Source organism: Vulpes lagopus, chromosome 9 (genome assembly GCF_018345385.1).
Source record: "Vulpes lagopus strain Blue_001 chromosome 9, ASM1834538v1, whole genome shotgun sequence".
Lineage (NCBI taxonomy): Eukaryota > Metazoa > Chordata > Mammalia > Carnivora > Canidae > Vulpes > Vulpes lagopus.
The window spans coordinates 73060815-73080058 of record NC_054832.1 but is presented as its reverse complement, the minus strand read 5'-3'; the positions used below and the strand labels follow the sequence as shown (position 1 = coordinate 73080058).

Here is a 19244-nt window from a genome sequence, read left to right as displayed (position 1 = left end):
TAATTTCTAGTATGCAACTTAAATTCTGATGAAATGGCCTGAGAGAAAATTAGAATAAATAATTCTACAGTGACAGCTAAACATCACATCAATCTGCCTTTCCACTTTAAATTTGAAAAAGAAAAGGTAAAAAAGGTAACACCTAAAAAACATAATAGAATATTAACAACATACTCACATTACACATAAAAGAAACAATGGAAGTTTAAAGTTCTTCAGGAGGGGATTTTTATGTGGATAAGAACAATATAGTGCTATATAAAATATAATCAATCAAATATATAAATCATAGGGTATAAAAAACCAACTATGAAAATTTCAAAATAAGAAGAAAACAACAGAAATTGAAAAGAAAAAGCACTTCTAACTGTTATCTCTCCTATATCTACACTCAACGCTTATTTTGTTACCCATAAATTAAAGTTAGGCAAAAAGAACTCTATAATGTAAATGTATCATGGTTCAAAATATTTTAAAAATCAAAAAACCAAAATGAGCAGAAATGAACTAAGGCAGATGATACGTCCTTAGTTTGTTAATCTTAATTCAATATCATATTGTTATCCATTTTTAAAGCTGTAACTTCTTCAGCGGTGAGTTAGGAGGATAGTCTGGGTAATGGGTACATTTGTTCTAAACCTCAACAGCAGAGTTCAATGAAGGAAATTAGATAACTCACTCTATTTTAAGAAGCCCACAAAACAAAGAACCTTCAGTACATATCTGAAACTCTTAACAAAAATCTAACACCTAAGAACTGCCATTACTCAGATTCAGTTATCATTTAGACTTTAAATAGAGAAACATCTAAATAATAGATCCATTATCTAAAATAATAACTCAATAGAATTTCTTATAGGGTTCAAAAAACCAAATATTAAATGATAATATTCTAAATATTACATTATAATTAGAAAAACCATATGAATCAGAACTTACTTGTTCCTCCAAGTGATCTAAATCCTTCTCGAATATTTTGTGTAAACATAGGAATAATGGGCTAAAGAGAGAATTTGAATTAAAAAGTAAATATATTGATCCATTCAATACTCCATTGAGTCAGTAATGCAAACTTTTGGGGCTTGTTTAAGATTATGAAAATGAGGAATTTTTAAGATAAAGGTATACTTTATCATAAAAAGGTCATAAAAGTGATTAGTGTGATTTATCAGCCTAAATTTAACTTGATCATTTATAAAAACAAAAATTGGAAACACTACCCTCTAGTGGTAATATATATTTCATTTACCAACTTTCCTATCCTTCCAAATATACCCTTAAAACTCAAAATAAAGATTGCACTAATCATTAATTTCATTAAATAAAATTAGTGTGGTAAATTAAATTGATTTTCATGGTCCACTGAATAGTATGCTCACTGGAGAAAAAGAAACAGGGCAGATAATCCATCTATGGGGAAATTTACACAAATTTAAAAGATTTTGGCAAGATGTTGTCATAGAACTACTGAAACACTATTTTTTTGGGGGGATTACTAAACTTAAAAATGTTCAACATTAATGAAAAATATAAGACTCACTGCAAAAAAAAAAAAGGAAAAGCATACATATAAATATATAAAAAACAATTCCTTTTATCATTAATTTTAGAGGAATTCTGCTCACAAGTTCATGGTTTTTATTATTCCATGAATACCTGTGACTATGTATGGTTTTTTTAAGTGGAGACCTTAATTACATGTCATAAAACAATGATGAAGTAGCAAAGGATCATGTACGGAGGTTCTACTATGGTGAAACCAAAGTAAGTAAAAGTCTGAATAAAAACACTTTAAAATGCACACAAAATACACTGAATTAAATGATGTTTTAGAATTTTAAAAACTGAGTATTGCTTTACTTACATTCTACCATCAGTATTTGCCTAATACAGAGTTACCTGCTTAGTGAGCAGCGTTTGAGATATTTACATAAGCTGACGTTTACAAAGCCATTCTTTTTCTTTTTCTTTTTTTTTTTTTTTGGTATATTTTTTTTTATTAGAGTTCGATTTGCCAACATATAGTATAACACCCAGTGCTCATCCTGTCAAGTGCCATTCATATTCAGCTGTGGAAACCAGTATGACAAGGCAGACTGGAAGAAAAGGGACTACAGGGATAACATTCTTCACAAAACTTATTACTTCACATATAACTACTATCATTTATTTATTATATCTCTCCCCTCACCAAAAGGAAGAACCCTAACAGCAGAGCCATTGTTTTGTTCACAACTGTATCCCCAGCACCTGGAATAGTGCCTGGAACTGACTAGGTGCTGAAACAAAGTGTGACAGATGAATTAAAGAAGGAATGAAGAAGACACAGGACAGAGAGACAATGCATATAATGAAGTAGTTTGTATTCTCTGAATACAAAGTGTCAGAAACAGGCAGCAGCAATCTTAAAATCAGTTAGGAAAAAAGAAGTCTGGTAAAGAAAAGAACTCTGATGGAAGAATTTAAAGTTTCATGGTGTTAATTTACAAAGCTAAGACATAAAACAAAGTACACTACTCTTTCGTACAAAATTCAGATTATGTCTAAGAAATCACAACGAGTTTTGTAAAATAAAGTGCTGACATCCTAATGTTTTAAAGAATTATAAAATATCTTTAAAATTAAGAACATAACATGGCTCTGAAGGAACAGAAACCATTCAGCTCATACATACACCCTTTGTCTTCTCTGACCAGTACCACCGGATTTATGTCTACTGGCTGGCATGAAACCCTAAGCTCATACTGAAGCATGCATTTTATAAAGACTCTTCAGGTTACATTCCACCCTTTAAAGAGCTTACTCTCCAGAAGCTAGATCTATCTAGAACCTACTAAACAGGAAAATGCCTATCCTAGCAGGCTCACTCTATTCCAGGCTACAGTCTGGGTATACAAGTTTCTAAATTCGCATTCAAGCTTACAGCCTTAAACCTATGAGCATTACTTTATTACAACTTGTTGCTGTAATACAATTATTCATTCCTTTCCTTGTATACCTTTTATGTACAAGGTATTTGCATAAGTAACCTAGAATTAAATTGTTTCCATGTATACTTGTGTCTGTGTATGTATGTGTATGCACATGTGTGCAAAAGGAATGTGTTTTTGTTAAAACTATTCTGGGGGAATAAGTTTAATATGGCCTTAGAGTCTAAACTTTGCTCCTAAAAATAAATGAGCACCACTAGACAAGTAACTTACCACATCTAGGCTTCAGGTTCTTCACGAATAAAATGGGAATAATAATAATTATACTATCTCAAAGGTTATTTTACGGATTGATATAATACATATAAACAATTTTATTAAAACAAATGTTATTTTCTTTTATATCAGTTATTTGTTTTCCAACTTGAGTAAATGGGTTAATAGTTTTCCATCTTATTTAGATATAAAGTTACCTAAATATTCTCAGGAATTTCACAAAATAAGAGTGACTTAAGGTATATCAAAAAGCCTGTATTCAAATAAACCTTAAACATTTTTTATCAGTAGTAGGTGAACTTGCATTGACAATCTAGATATTTTTCACTTTAATCTCTTACTATGTCACAATTTAAATGTAGTTATTCCTACAACAGTCTTAAATTTTTACTCAAAGTTCTTAATTCTGTGAGGACTATGAAGGGGTTTCCCCGATAGGATACTTGTACCATTTACAACTATCTCCATACATGCTTGAAAGAGCTCCCTTATGTATCTGGAAAGTCCCTCTAATCTCAAAGTCAGCAGACTCACTGTGAAATGCAGTCAGGGGTGGCAACAGCACCGGTTGCCTGCAGTCCTGAACTGTATGCTCTGCTCTGCTTCTGCCTTGCTGTATGACCTGATCCCTCCATCCCTTCATCTCTCTGTGCCTGAGTTTCCTCATCTGTAACATTGGAATAATCATATATGTCACCTACTTACTATACAGGAGTATCAACATAAAGTCTTTAAAAGCACTACAAAAGGTTGGTGTGGTACAATAGTAATTACCAAATGTACAATGCTATCCTGTAAATCAACAATGTTAAAGATTTCTGGCTTTAAACCTATAAAAGGCTATTTATAAAATTTTCTCAAGTTTCATACAAAAACCTTAAATTCCTGAGATTATCTTAATTATCTAGAAACTCTACCAAAGATTGAAAAAAATAGTTCCTTTCTCTCTATAATGTCTTTCTTTCTGGCCTTCTTCCAGGTAATGTTCCTTAAATCTGTGAAATTAAGAATGAGAAATTAGAATCTCATGATCAATTTATATAATTCCAAATCTATTTTGGTAATTTTTATCTTAAAATTTCCTAAGAATTAATTCTTTCAAAATGTAAACCTGAAAATTAAACTATCTTTGGTTAGGTTTTTAGCTTTTATCATTGTTTTAATAGACATTACTTTCATTACCCTTAATTTTTGTACAATGGTGTATATATCCTTTTGTACTTTATTTTATTCATATATCCTATGATTTTGTTTTATATATACATCAGCGCTTAAGACTTTTTGGGAAATAAAATGTGTTATAAAATAATTTTCTCATCACTAATGCTATTATAACATAAAGTTAAATTCCAAATGTCCCTTTCTGGTAGTGCTTAATATTATGTTAAAAAGATCAATTCAATTCAATTCAATTCAATTCAATTCAAATAGCCTACTAAGTGCTAATCATTGTACTCAGAATATAAAAAGATGATCTTGTCCTTAGGGAGCTTATAATTATTATCCTACTGAGGATAATAATGTTTAAATTTTTATGTTGTCTATAACACTTAGGCAAATACATTAAATCTTATTCTGGAATCACATTACTAAAGCACTACTAGTTAGTTACACGTACACAAGTACAGCAAATAAAGCTCAATGCATTTTATGTTAACTCTGTGATTAAAAAAAAGAAATTTCCACTCTTTTCCAAATACTGGATTTGGGTTAGAATGAGTCATGAATAAACTTCCTTTGTAATTCTGTATTTGCAAGAGAACAAGTAAGCTTAGGAGGCATATTGTCTCTATGTAACAGCAACAGGTACACAAACTGAAACATGAAAGTACTGGCAATAGTCTCTAATTAATTGGCCTGGAAAAAGAACACCATCCTGTCAAAGGGACTACCATTTCTTTTTCTGACAGATAATCTAAAATAAAAACAGAAAACAAAGAAGAAACATTCCATGAGTAATAAATAAGTGTTTCATAGGATAAAGTACAATAAGGAGACCAAAAAGTTGGGAGATACTTTCCAACGCAAAAGAAAAGGGCAAAATGGCATTCACCTTCTCCAGTCTAAGAAGAACTATAGTGGATCCCTGAGGAACATTTAATTTTACTAACTAATTCTCTTATACAATCTTTTTCAAAGATCTAACTTACACCAATATCTCTCATCTTTATTCACACTATTAGATAGCTGATCACATTCGCTGATAAAAAACAATAGGAGTTATGTATTATTCAAGCCCTATTATTATACAAATTGGTCACAGATAAAAGAATTGCAATGAAACAAACCAACAATCATCACTGAAATATGCCAACTCAATCATACCAAAGACTTAAAATACATAGAACTGAACTGATTATACTTTTGAAAAAGGTGTAACTGAAGGAATACAAAAAATTTTACAAATCTAATTAAAAGAAGCTAGATTTTGAAATATAAATTAAAACTTGGATAGCTAAAAAAAATAAATAAATAAAATAAAATAAAATAAAACTTGGATAGCTATTTGCCAAATTTCCAGATTGATTTTTTTTAAGATAACACCTCAAGCACAAAGGAATATTTCTCTATCATTAACCTTACAAAGAATTCTGTACACTTAATTTTAAGTAGCGCAATGAAAGTATCTAAATTCTTATATACTCTGGCCCACTACATAAGCATTTATTTTGAATTGAATCTAGCTTTATTTTAATAATTAATTTTATACAACTCACCACTTTTGCATCAATTGCAACCTGAGCGAAGCCTTTACGATTACCCCAAATGATGTTGTAGGTTTCATCACTAATTAGGGCTTCTCGAACTCCGCCTGGTGAAATAGCTAACAAGTGACCACTCCTCAGAATTTCAACACATTTTTCTCTTGGTCCATGTAGAGCACAAAATACATCAAGTAATAAACTAAACCCTGTAAGAAACATTAGCATGAAGAGGTATCTTAAGTACTTCTTGTCCAGTTCTTCAAGACAAAAATCTTTACAACCTATAAAAGTTAGTATCCATATAAATCAGCAAATTCCTTTTCTTTTTTAAAAATCAACAAGAACTCTTAAAGTTTACATAAGTTAATATTGCTTGTAAAGTAATAGCTGTCTTGTTGATCACCTCCTCAGTGATCACCAACTACTCGGGTTACAATACATATTCAAACTCTGAATTAAAACTCTCAAAAAACCTTGGAAAACAGGGACTCTGATTCCCATTTTATAGACAAAGAAAGATCTTGCTCAAAGTCACACACCTAGCAAATGGCAGGGCAGAGATTCCAGTCCAGGTATGTCTAGTCCAAAGCTCCTTCCACTGCATCTCATGGCCAAACACTGTCTACAGTATTTATTAGAGCAATCAGAAATGATATCCCATCAGCAATCACAAATCTAATCTTCCTTTAACCCTATAAGAAAAAGAATCACTCAAGAGAATATAAATCTGACTATGCTTAGCCCTACCAAAATTGGCAACTATAACAAAATCTATTAAAAGTTAGATGATGTTAATCCCACAACTAAACTTTTTAAATCAATAACAATAGCAAAATCACTAAGAGCTTTTAATAAAGTAACTATTTAACAGTCAATTCCAGGTCTTAATTTTATAGAGTTTTTCAAACCACAACTATTTATGAATGAAAGAAATAATCCTGGGATGCCTTAGTGGCTCAGCGGTTGGGCGTCTGCCTTTGGCTCAGGACATGATCCCGGAGTTCCGGGATTGGGTCCCACATTGGGCTCCTACATGGAGCCTGCTTCTCTTCCTTCTTCTGCCTGTGTCTCTGCCTCTCTCTTTCTCTCTCTATCTCTCTCTCTCTCGGTCTCTCATGAATAAATAAAATCTTAAAAAAAAAAAAAAAAAAGAAAGAATCCTATTAGTAACTAAATATTTTAACCAAATCCTAAACTGGAACTGACTGATGTTAGTACAATATATTATTGAGAATGGGAAATAGGAGTAGTGACAATTGTGCAGACTAACCAAACTTCTCACAGATTAAAGGATCTGAAGCAAGGTTGAAAATATTAAGATTGAAATAATATTCATCCCTTACTATATTAAAAGCTCACTGATTTAACTAGATGCATTTTCATAATAGGCTTCACAAATTACAGATCATAAAGGAGAAATTTTTTTAAAAGCCAAGTGTTAAATAAAAATATTCACATTATATTACACACTAAAAAAGATGGAAGCAGCCTAATATTCTGTAAGAGAAAACTAGTTAAGTAAATATTTTAGTCATACATTAAAACTACTCTTTATAAAGCATGGTAAAATGTCAATGCTAACATTACATTTTTTTCAAAAAAAGAACACAAGGGGCAGCCTGGGTGGTGCAGCGGTTTAGCGCCGCCTTCGGCCCGGGGTGTGATCCTGGAGTCCCGGGATCAAGTCCCCCGTTGGGCTCCCTGCATGGAGCCTGCTTCTCCCTCTGCCTGTGTCTCTGCCTCTCTCTCTCTCTCTCTCTCATAAATAAATAAAATGTTTATTTAAAAAAAAAAAAAAGAACACAAAAGAGTTTGCCTAACATGTAAAAATATGCAAATTAAAAATGAAGTACAATAAATCAAAATGATAACTGGTTTTTGTTTGGGTGGTAAGATTATAATAATGATGTCTTCCTTTTCTCTAGTTTTCAAATTTATTATAAAAGTGATCATATTGCTTTCTAAAGAAAAATTTTTTTATATAGAGTACAAATGGCTTTTTAGTGACACAAGGATCCTTGAAACATTAACCATGTCTATGAAAGGCACTGAGTAGACTATTATTTAATTTACTGCTTGGTGTTTGTCTCTCTGGTTGATGGGTGGTTTTGGCTTTTATTATTCTAGAGGACGTATTATAAACCTTGTTGGCTTACTTCTGGTGATTCAATGACAAAAGAAAATAAGATTTATTCCCAATGAGCTTATTTTATTTTTTTTTTCAAGATTTTATTTATTTATTCATGAGAGACACAGAGAAAGAGAGAGGTAGAGACACAGGGAGAGGGAGAAGCAGGTTCCATGCAGGGAAACTGACGTGGGACTCAATCCCATGTCTGCTGAAACATGCCCTGGGCTGAAGGCAGCGCTAAACCGCTGAGCCACTGAACCACCCGGGCTGCCCTCCAATGAGCTTATTTTAGAATGGCTTTTTAAAAACTCTGTTTGAAACCATTAGGTTAATTAATCTTTTTAAAAGGGTATAGGGGCACTGGGTGGCTTAGTTAGTTAAGTGTCTGCCTTTGGCTCAGGTCCTGATCCCAGGTTCCTAGGATTATGTAATCCTGGGTCCTGGGATATAATTATGTCCTGCTCTCTGCTCAGGGGAGAGCCTGCTTTTCCCTCTCCTCCTGTGATCTCTCTCCTTCTTGCTCGCTCTCAAATAAATACATAAAATCTTTTAAAAAATAAAATAAAAAGGTATAAAGCCTTTATGAACAGATTAAGAAGGATATAGTCCTGAATTTTAAGAGTTGTAAGTCTAACAGGCAAGTCAAGTACAAAAAAGACATATAGACTCTTTGGGATAGGGTTTCTGAAGCAGTATTATTATATGAAGACAAAATATATCCTGGTTGACTGTAAATGATTTTGACCTGCTATAATACTGATAGTAATCAAACTTTAATTCCTGTGAAGTTAAACTTCAAAAATCAGTATCTCATGGAAAAATTCATCATATTAAAAATCAACTACCTTGTATGCCAAAATATAAATTAATTGTGTGACAAAAGTTACAATCTATTTTTTTAAAGAGGAAGTTCAGTATTTAACTTAGAAAAATAATGAACTAAATACCTGTTAATAAAGAAAAAATCAGGTAACATTTTTGACCATAATATTCTTATATTTGGATATATTCTGTAAATAACAAAATTAGATACTCCCAAATTAGAGTTCAAAGCGTGTTACCCTAAAAAGGCAAAAAGCTTTTCCAAATGATACTAGAGAGTTCAAGGATATAGACTCTAACGTAATTTTATTATGTTAATTAAACATTTTTATGTCACTATCTACAGTCAAAGTTTACCTGGGATTTTAAAGACAAAGTGATCAGCTACCACACGGCAAGTCCTGCCTTTATGGATAAAAATTTTAGCCATGAAGTAGTAAAAATCTATAGGAATAGCTCCATGATAAAAAATTATAAGTGCTGGTCCTTCTTCTGGTATTTTTTCCATCCCATGAACTTCATAACCTGTTAGAAAGACAAAACACAAATGCTTAAAATATATTTATTAGTTTATTTACCCTAAAGGATGTTTACTAACTCAAAAACTCAGTTTTTTCTTGTAACAGCGCATAAGCCTTCCTCTTTCTCCCACTCTCTGTTCCCGCACAAATCAGTCCTAAAGCCATTAGGTGAGCCAGGGCCAGGTGTGGAGTGGAGGAGTGGCCTGGAGTACATGCTGGATCTCAGGCAGGGTGAGGAGGTGGCCCAGAGCTCAAGCAGAGTTGTGAGTGCATACCCACAGGAGAAGAGCCTAGAACAGGATGCTGGGGCCTGAGTGGGAATGGGAGGGGATCCAGGGTGAGATTAAGCATAAGGGTTACAGGGTAGCATCCAGACATTTCAGTGGCCTAGTATGGGGTATCAGCCCGAATGGGATAAGAAGGTATCCATGAGCGGCAGAGGATGGTAGCAGTAATAAGAGGTTAGTTACATACAGGAGGATTGGTCAAATAAGTCTACACATTAAGGATAATGTCAGCCTGGTTTCTCACTGTTGGAGATGGCGGCTACAAAAATAGAAAAGGAGAAAACCAGAATAAACTGTAGCCGTAAGAGAACCTTGCTCCCATCCTAAAAGTAAGAAAAAGCAGGATGTCAGAAACCTCAATCAGGAGAACTGACAGCTCCAATGGGTGACAAGCCCCTCTACTGAGAGACAAACTGAGTATGGAAGGAAGATGTAGGTGTCCTAAAAGGCAAGAGAATAACTGAAATGTTAACAAATTTAAAGGCCAAGTACAGGTGACCACTGAGTGTAGAATCCCTGGGTATCCCAGACACAAACAAGAGTCCACACTCAACAACATTCCTCCACAGGCCTCAATAGGTGCTTAAAAGAAAAAGTAGGGGCATGGCAGGGAAGAGATCCAAGAGAGCCCCTGCAAATGGGATAGAGAACAAAACCCACTTGCTTCTCAGAAGCTTCTCTTGGAAAAGCGAAACTCTACACAGAGAGGTACAGGAAACTCTTCCACCCCTCAAAGAAAAGGGCATATGCAAAAATATCTGATGGTAGAAAGGACAGAACTTACTACCCATCCCCTCATCCTTGCCTCATTCTACCCCAAGCAAAGGTCCATTACTGCTAGGAAAAGGCAGAAGCCAAAGCATCCACCTCTGGGAGGGAGAAAGTAAACCCGGTTCTGAAATAACATCAAGCAGAGATCTGCTACAACTGGAAGGAAGAGCAAGGAACTGGCTGCCAACTCCATACTCTCATCTATACAAGGCATTTTCCCTCCACTGGGAAGAGGCAAAGATACATTGAGAAAGCCTCACACCTTAGCCTGAGGCAGACAGGGCCTGTGTACAATTCTGGTTAAACCAAGAAAATTGAAGAGTTGCCCCTGCCATCCCCATCTCACCACAAGACTCAAATGGAGTTATAAGTAAAGGCAAAGAGAAACCCCAATGTGATGTAGGTATAATGGATTGAAGATGGAGGAGGACCATGGAGAAAAACCCTCTGGCACTGCAGACCCTATACCAATGCAAAAGGTAGCAGCAGGATTTTGCAGTCTGTGCTGAAGGTGCCTACCTAGAGCTACAACAAAACTCAAACCCAATTTATTTTTTTTAATTTTTAATTTTTTAAAGATTTTATTTATTTATTCATGAGAGACACAGAAAGAAAGAGAGACAGAGACACAGGTAGAGGGAGAAGCAGGCTCCATACAGGGAGCCCAACGTGGGACTCGATCCCAGGTCTCCAGGATCACACCCTGGGCTGAAGGCGGCGCTAAACCGCTGAGCCACCCGGGCTGCCCCTCAAACCGAATTTAACTACAGAGTATACTGAGTTAAAGTCTACCCCATTCACTAATGGCCTGACAGAAAAAGGTCAATTTTCAGTTATAAATACTATTTACCTCATTCTCTACTGTTCTTTTAGAAGCAATGCCCGAATTCAATAAAAAGAAATTATGAAACATTAAAAACATCAAGAAAAAAAAATCCATTGTCAAGAGACTGTTTAAGTCAAAAGCACAGACCAAAATGTTTAAATTATCAGATAATAACTTTAAAATAACCATGGTTAATACATTAAAAGGACTTAGCAGAAAATTAAATACATATATAATCAGATTAGTTATTTTAGCAGATTGGAGGTGCCTGAGTGGCATAGTAGGTTGAGCATCCCAGTCTTGGTTTTGGCTCAGGTCATCTCAGGGTTGTGAAATCGAGCCCCATATTGGGCTCTGCACTCAGAATGGAGTCTGCTTAAGACTTGCTCTCCCTCTCCCTCTTACATGCATACTCTCTCTAAAATAAATAAATAAATCTTTAAAAAAATTTCAGCAGATAGAAGGAAATTATGAAAACAATGAGAAAATGGAAAGACAAACACTTGAATGAGATCTAAGGATTAGTAACATATCCATGTTAATTTCCTGATTTTAACAGTTTTATTGAGGTTAAGTAGGAGAACATCCTTATTTGTAGGAGATATACACTAAAAATGTATATTTAAAGAGAGAGTAACGTAGGCACTTATAGTCAAATGACGTAGGAAAATAAGTTCTTTGTACAATACTTGGAATATTAATTTTTAAAAAGTCTATAAATAAAAGCAATAGTCATTGCCTTCTATGGAAAAACCATATAAAATCCTAGAATCATAGAATCTATAAAATAAAAAGAACTTTTGGGTTACAACCGAACAGACAATATTAAAACTTAAGACTATTTTTGATTATTAATCAAGGCTATCCAAGGAGACACACATCTGTGAAACATCAGTACACTTTATTGAAACTACTAGTTTCTAAAGCACAATCTGGACCCTTCTGTGTAAGCTTGATAGAGAGTAGTTTCACAGGAGTATGAGATTCTACTTGTTACCAGCAGGTTGTAAACAGGGGAATGAACAGAAAAAGGGGATTACTGAAGAGGCCCAGGGTAGGAGACTTCAATTAAGTTATATATTCCCTGAGATAATACAATCTAAAGTAAAATTAAAATCATAAAGTAATTCATTGAGTGTGTGCTTTGGCAGCACATATACTAAAATAATTTATTGATAAAAATAAGAAAACTCTTAAGAAACTCTTGACCCAATGCAAAATAAAACATCATTTAAACATATACAGAGGCACCTGGGTGGCTTAGTTGGTTAAGCGTCTGCCTTTGGCACTGGCACTGGTCATGATCCTTGGTCCTAGGATCAAGCCCACAGGGCTCCCTGCTCAACTGGGAGCGTGCTCTCTCTGCTTGTGTTCTCTCTCAAATAAATAAATAAATAAATAATAAATAAATAAATAAAATCTTTAAATAAATAAACTGTTATATACAAATGGATAACTTACTAATGTTGCAAAATTGTTTCATTCACAAACATAAATTATACATTAGAAACTCCACCCATTTTATTCATCAAAAACAAAAATGATTTTATAGAATCTAACTACTACATGCAGGAAAAAAACTGATGAGAAATTTGAACTAGAAGTCAAGAAAACATCTCTCCTCTACTACAAATGAAATTAAAGACTCATGCCACTTATCTCTCCTTGTTAACCCTATTCCAAGTCACTGTGAGGGGAACAAGTTTCAGCAAGGGAAGCAAATGATATAGAGGCTGGTAGAGATGGGGAGGGGGATGGTTTCTGAAGGCTTCCTTCTAACATGACCCAGTTTAAGCTGCCTTCCTGTCCATACTTGCTTCTCTGCCAGTTAAAGAGATTAACTTGCCTACTGCCCTTTACACTACTATACCAACACATTTTTCATAGCAATCTTGTGCTATTGGTATTTGTGGAGAATATGAAAGATTTAAGTAAGCTCCACCAATGCTTTAGAGAAAAATATCCTGCATATTTTATCACAAGAGTGGGAACTTATACCCCGAGTAGCAGATGAAATGTGATCATGGCTCTACTCATAAGATGTTTTTCCTTCCCATCTCACTGCTGACAGGTGCCATTACAGACCTCAGCCTCAGCTGGTCCCAGCAAAAAGAAAAATGCCTACTAAACAACCAATGAGTCAATGAAGAAGTCAAGAGAATAAAAATTACTTTGAGACAGATGAAAATGAAAATATACCATAACAAAACTTATGGGATATAGCAAAATCAGTTCTAAGAGGAAAGTTCATAGTGATAAATGCCTATCTCAAGAAAACATGAAAAATCTCATATAAACAACCCAAGAACATCTCAAGAAACCATAAAAAGAACAAAGTTAGGAGAAGGAAGAAAACAAGGATTAGTGAGGAAGTAAGTGAAATAAAGACTAAAAAGACAATACAAAAGATCAATAAAACCAAGAGATAGTTGTTTGGAAAGATAATCAAAATTGTCAAATCTTTAGCTAGACTCACCAAGAAAAAGAGAGTACTCAAAAAAAATTAAATCAGAACTCAAAGAAGTGACTTTAATACTGATACCACAGAAATACAAAGGATAAGAGACTAATATGAACAATATATGCCAGGAAACTGGACAACCTACAAGAAATGGATAAATTCAACCTTCCAAGACTGAATTGTGAAGAAACAAAATCTGAACAGACCAATTACTAGTAATATGATTGAATCAATAATCAAATACCTCCCAACAAACAAAAGTCCAGGACTAGATGCCTTCACCAGTGAATCCTATCAAACATTCAAAGAGGAATTAATATCATTCCTTCTCAAACTCTTCCAAAAAATAGAAGAGGAGAGAACTCTTCCAAACTCATTTTACAAGGCCAACATTACCTTGATACCAAAACCAGACAAGGACACTGCAAAAGAAGAAAGTTACAGGCTAATACCCTTAATGAACACATATATATATATATATAAATCTTTTTTTTTAAATTTTTTTTTAATTTTTTTATTTATTTATGATAGTCACAGAGAGAGAGAGAGAGAGAGAGGCAGAGACACAGGCGGAGGGAGAAGCAGGCTCCATGCACCGGGAGCCTGATGTGGGATTCGATCCCGGGTCTCCAGGATCGCGCCCTAGGCCAAAGGCAGGCGCCAAACCGCTGCGCCACCCAGGGATCCCTATATATAAATCTTCAACAAAATATCAGCAAATCAAATTGTGCAGTGCATTAAAAAAATCATATACTATGACCAAGTGGAATTGATTATAGGGATGTAAAAATGATTCAACATTTACAAATCAATGTGATACACTACATTGACAAAATGAATAAAAATCATATTATCATCTCAGTAGATGCAGAAAAAGCATTATGACAGAGTTCAGTATCCACTTATGATAAAAACTCTCAACAAAGTGTAGAGGCAACATATCTCAACATATATGACAAGCCCACAGCTAACATCATATTCAACAGTGAAAAACTGAAAGCTTTTCCTCTAAGATCAGAAACAAGACAAGGATGCCCACTCTCACTACTTTTATTCAACATAGTACTAGAAATCCTAGCCAGAACAATTAGGCAAGAACAAGAATTAAAAGGCATCCAAATTGGAAAGGAAGGAGTAAAACTGTCACTATTTATAAATGACATGATATTCTTTTTTTTTTTTTTAAGATTTGATTATTTATTCATGAGGGACACATCTGCCCGATGACATGATATTCTTTACAGGAAACCCTAAAGACTCCATCAAAAAACCATTAGAATAAAATTCAGTAAAGTTGCAGAACACAAAATCAATATATAGACATCTGTTGTGTTTCTATACACTAATAAACTATCAAAAAAGAGATTAAGTTAACAATTTCATTTAAGATTATATGAAAAGGAATAAAATATCAGAATAAATTTAACCAAAATGGTAAAAGATCTATACACTGAAAACTGTGGTATTAATAAGAGAAACTGAAGAAGATACAAATAAATGGAATGATATTCCATGCTCATGTATTGGAAGAATTAATATTGTTAAAATGTTCACACCAGCCAAAGCAATCCATAGATTCAATGCAATCCCTATGAAAATTTCAATGGCATTTTTCAGAGAAATGAAACAAGCAATCCCAAATATTTTTGTGAAACCACAGAAAATGTCAAAGAGCCAAAGCAATCATGAGAAAGAACAAAACTGGGGGTGTCATGTTACCTGATTTCAAACTATGTTACAAATCTATAGTAATCAAAACCTTATGGTACTGAAATAAAAACACATATAGGTCAGCCCGGGTGGCTCAGTGGTTTAGCACAGCCTTTGGCCCAGGGCCTGATCCTGGAAACCTGAGATCAAGTCCCACGTTGGGCTCCCTGCATGGAGTCTGCTTCTCCCTCTGCCTGTGTCTCTGCCTCTCTCCCTCCCTCTCTCTCTCTCTCTCTCTCCCCCTGTCTCTCATGAATAAATAAATAAATCTTAAAAAAAAAAAACAGACACATAGATCAACAGAATAGAGAACAGAAATAAACCCACACATATATGGTCAATTAATTTTTGACAAAAGAGCCAAGAATATGCAATGGGTAAAGAATAATCTCTTCAATAAACAGTGTGGGTGGTCACATTCAAAAGAATAAAACTAGACTACTATCTTCCTCATACACAAAAATTAATGCAAAATGGATTAAAGATTTGAATGTTAAGACCTGAAACCACAGAACTAGAAGACATAGCCAGTAAACTCCATGACATTAGACATGGCAATGATTTTTTAAACCTGATTCCAAAATCAAAGGCAACAAAACCAAAAATACACAAATGGGACTATATCAAACTAAATGCTTCTGCATGGCAAAGGAAATCATCAACGAAATGAAAAGGCAACCTACTGAAAGGGAGAAGACATTTGCAAATCATGTGTCTGATAAGCAGTTAATATGCAAAATACAAAGAACTCATACAACTCAAAAATAGCAAAAAAAAGCAAACAATCATTTAAAAAATGGACAAAATCTAAACAGATATTTTACAAAGATATACAGAATACCAACCAGTACATGAATGACATCACTAATCAGGGAAATGCAAATCAAAAGTATTATGAGTTATCATCTCATATCTGTTACAATAGCTATTATTAAGAAGTCAAGAAATAACAAGTGTTGGCAAGGATATGGAAAAAAGGGAACCCTCCTGCACTGTTGGTATGAATGTAAATTAGTACAACCACTACGGAAAACAGTCTGGAGGATCCCCAGAAAGTTAAAAATAGAACTACCACACCATCCAGCAATTCCACTTCTGGGTATTTATCCAAAGAAAATAAAAACACTAATTCAAAACAACATCTGCATCCCAATGTTCACTACAGAATTATTTACAATAGCCAAGATATAAAAACAATCTAAGTGTCCACGAATGAATAAATGGATAAAGAAGATACAGCATATATACATACAATGGAATACTATTCACCTATAAAAAAGAATGATATCTTATACCATCTGTGACAACATAGATGGAACTTGAGGGCATTATGCTCAGTAAAATAAGTTAGAAAGAGAAAGATAAATACCATACAATCTTCCTTATATGTGGACTTTAAAAACAACAAACAAAAAAACAGAGCTCACTGAGAACAGATTGGAGGTTGCCAAAGGCAGGAGATGGGAGTAGGCAAAATGGGGTCAAGGGATACAAACTTTTGTTATAAAATAAATAAGTCATGGTGATATAATGTACAGCATGGTGACTATAGTAATACTATAGTATATTTGAAGATTGCTAAGAGAATCTTAAAAGTCCTCATCACAGGAAAACAAAATTTTTGTCATAGTGGCATCATAGTGTACGATGACGTATTTTAACCAGACTTATTGTGGTGATCATTTCATATTTTAACCAGACTTATTGTGGTGATCATCTCACACATATGCAAATATTAAATCACTACATTGTATACCTAGTGTGATAGAATGTTAATTATATCTCAATTTTGAAAAGGAAAGAAAATTATAAAGTGATAAATTGTTTTTGTTACTACTATTTTTTCATGGCATAAAAGAAACACCAACTTTGGCTTATACTCCATTCAGTTAAATAAAAATGGAGAAATCTTTCTCAAAAAAAGAAACAAAAAACAAGGGGGGGGGAGGGGAACAAGCATTTAGAGGCCAAAGGCAGAATTAGGCTCAGAGTAAAAGGAAGGTAAAGAGAAAGGAAATCTCAAGTGGCTAGAGCAGAAAAGAAAGCAAGCTCCTAAAGCCACACTGCCACACACAGAACAGCTGTCCCAAGAATCCCACTACTCACTTGTAAGAGACAAAAGGAAAATCCAGAATATGAAAACCTGAAACTGTTTCTTTCCTTAAGTTTATCCCCATTTGATGTGCTAAGAAGCAAACATTCAAATAATATAGACTTCAATGTAAATTTTAGGGCAGAAAATTCATTTTTAAAGTAGTTTATAATGTCTTCACCAAACGGACGAAATTAAGTATAACTGTGATTCTAGTATTGAAAGAAAAAGTACTTGGTAATATCTCAAATGGACTTAAAAGAATGTTTTTAAAAATTAAATTTAATGATATTTTGAGATTATGTTTGCTTTTAACATTTCTTTCCATTTACCTACCTCTAATTCAAGTAATCAGATTGACTTTTAGCTCTACAGAACGATCAATGAGGTGGTCTCAAGTTACCAAAAGAATCAACTGTCTCAGATAAATTTTTTGAGGAAAAAAAATACTTCTTTGAGGGATTCTACACAGAATATTTCTGAGGTTCCTTCGTGCCTTCCAGAATATTAAAAAAAGAATTAAATAACTGTACTTATATAATACCAAATCATCTGATTTAAAGTAGAAAAATCCAGTTAATTCAATTATTGACAAAAACTATGGTTTACCACAGTGGCAATAAACATGAAATCCAAATATATTATTTAACTGTGTCACAGATGTGATAGACCACTCACTGCTCAGAAAGCATCAGTAGATAACACTCTAGTCCAACATTTTCAAGGTCTTTTAGAGCCCAATTGCCTATCAAGTTTTATTAAACAGATTCTTACATGAATTATTTGAGCAAAATGTGGCTCCCTGGGATCCCTGGGTGGCGCAGTGGTTTGGCGCCTGCCTTTGGCCCAGGGCGTGATCCTGGAGACCCAGGATCGAATCCCACATCAGGCTCCCTGCATGGAGCCTGCTTCTCCCTCTGCCTATGTCTCTGCCTCCCTCTCTTTCTCTCTCTGTGACTATCATAAATAAATAAAAAAAAAAATTAAAAAAAAAAAAGTGGCTCCCTAAAAATACTTTCCCATCTTTATGGTTCCACTCACATGACTGTGTCTAAATGGAATGTTTCCTGGCCAATGTTTCCCTGGGAGAAGTAGAAACTTTCGGGACACCAGGGTGGCTCAGTCAGCTGAGTGTCCAACTCTTGATTTTGGCTTGGGTCGTGATTTCAGCGTGATAGGAGGAAGCCTGACAACCAGCTCTGCATTCAGCATGGAGTCTGCTTAGGTTTCTCTCTCTCTGCCCCTCCCCCCTTCACGTGCTCTCTCTCAAATAAATAATCTTTAAAAAGAAAAAAAAGTAGAAACTTTAGGGCACTTAAGCTCTTCCTCAAGACTCCATATTTACCTGGTTACCAAGTCCTGTACGTTTTACTTCTAAAACCTCTTAAATCTATCATTCTCTCTTCCCAAGGTTACTTCCAAAGCACAGTCCTATCATCTCCTGCCTATAGTACACCAATCCTTAGGGGGTCTGATGAGCAACACAAACTCAGAGAAAGTAATCACAATGGCAATTAATTGTCACTGTCCATCCAGCCACTGTCTAGGGAGGGAGTGGCATATTTTGAGTAGTGAGGCCCCTCGGCCCAGGTAGGGCCAGAGTGCAAACCCATATTTGTTTAACTCCAAAGTCCATGCTCTTGGCCTATACTACAACTTGTACAACAGATACGTCTATGCTAAGCTATATCTGTGACTTACAAATGCTATTT

The 19244-nt window shown here is 34.5% G+C and overlaps 1 protein-coding gene across 9 annotated transcripts in view; it reads right to left on the bottom strand.

The window, feature by feature from the left end:
- TMEM68 (transmembrane protein 68) overlaps positions 1-19244 on the bottom strand; it is a 47320-nt gene that overhangs the window by 13755 nt on the left and 14321 nt on the right. For 8 of the 9 annotated variants that reach the window (XR_005989872.1, XR_005989873.1, XM_041768841.1 and 5 more), the window contains 3 exons: positions 9222-9389; positions 5924-6117; positions 940-1000 (listed from right to left, as the gene is read on the bottom strand). Coding sequence is in view for 7 of the 9 variants with exons in the window: in XM_041768841.1 (XP_041624775.1) it covers positions 940-1000; positions 5924-6117; positions 9222-9389 (423 nt within the window). In the remaining 2 variants the exon portion in view is untranslated. Of the gene's footprint in view, positions 1-939; positions 1001-3740; positions 3874-5923; positions 6118-9221; positions 9390-19244 lie in introns of all 9 variants that reach the window. The other variant, XM_041768845.1, reaches the window with a different exon arrangement.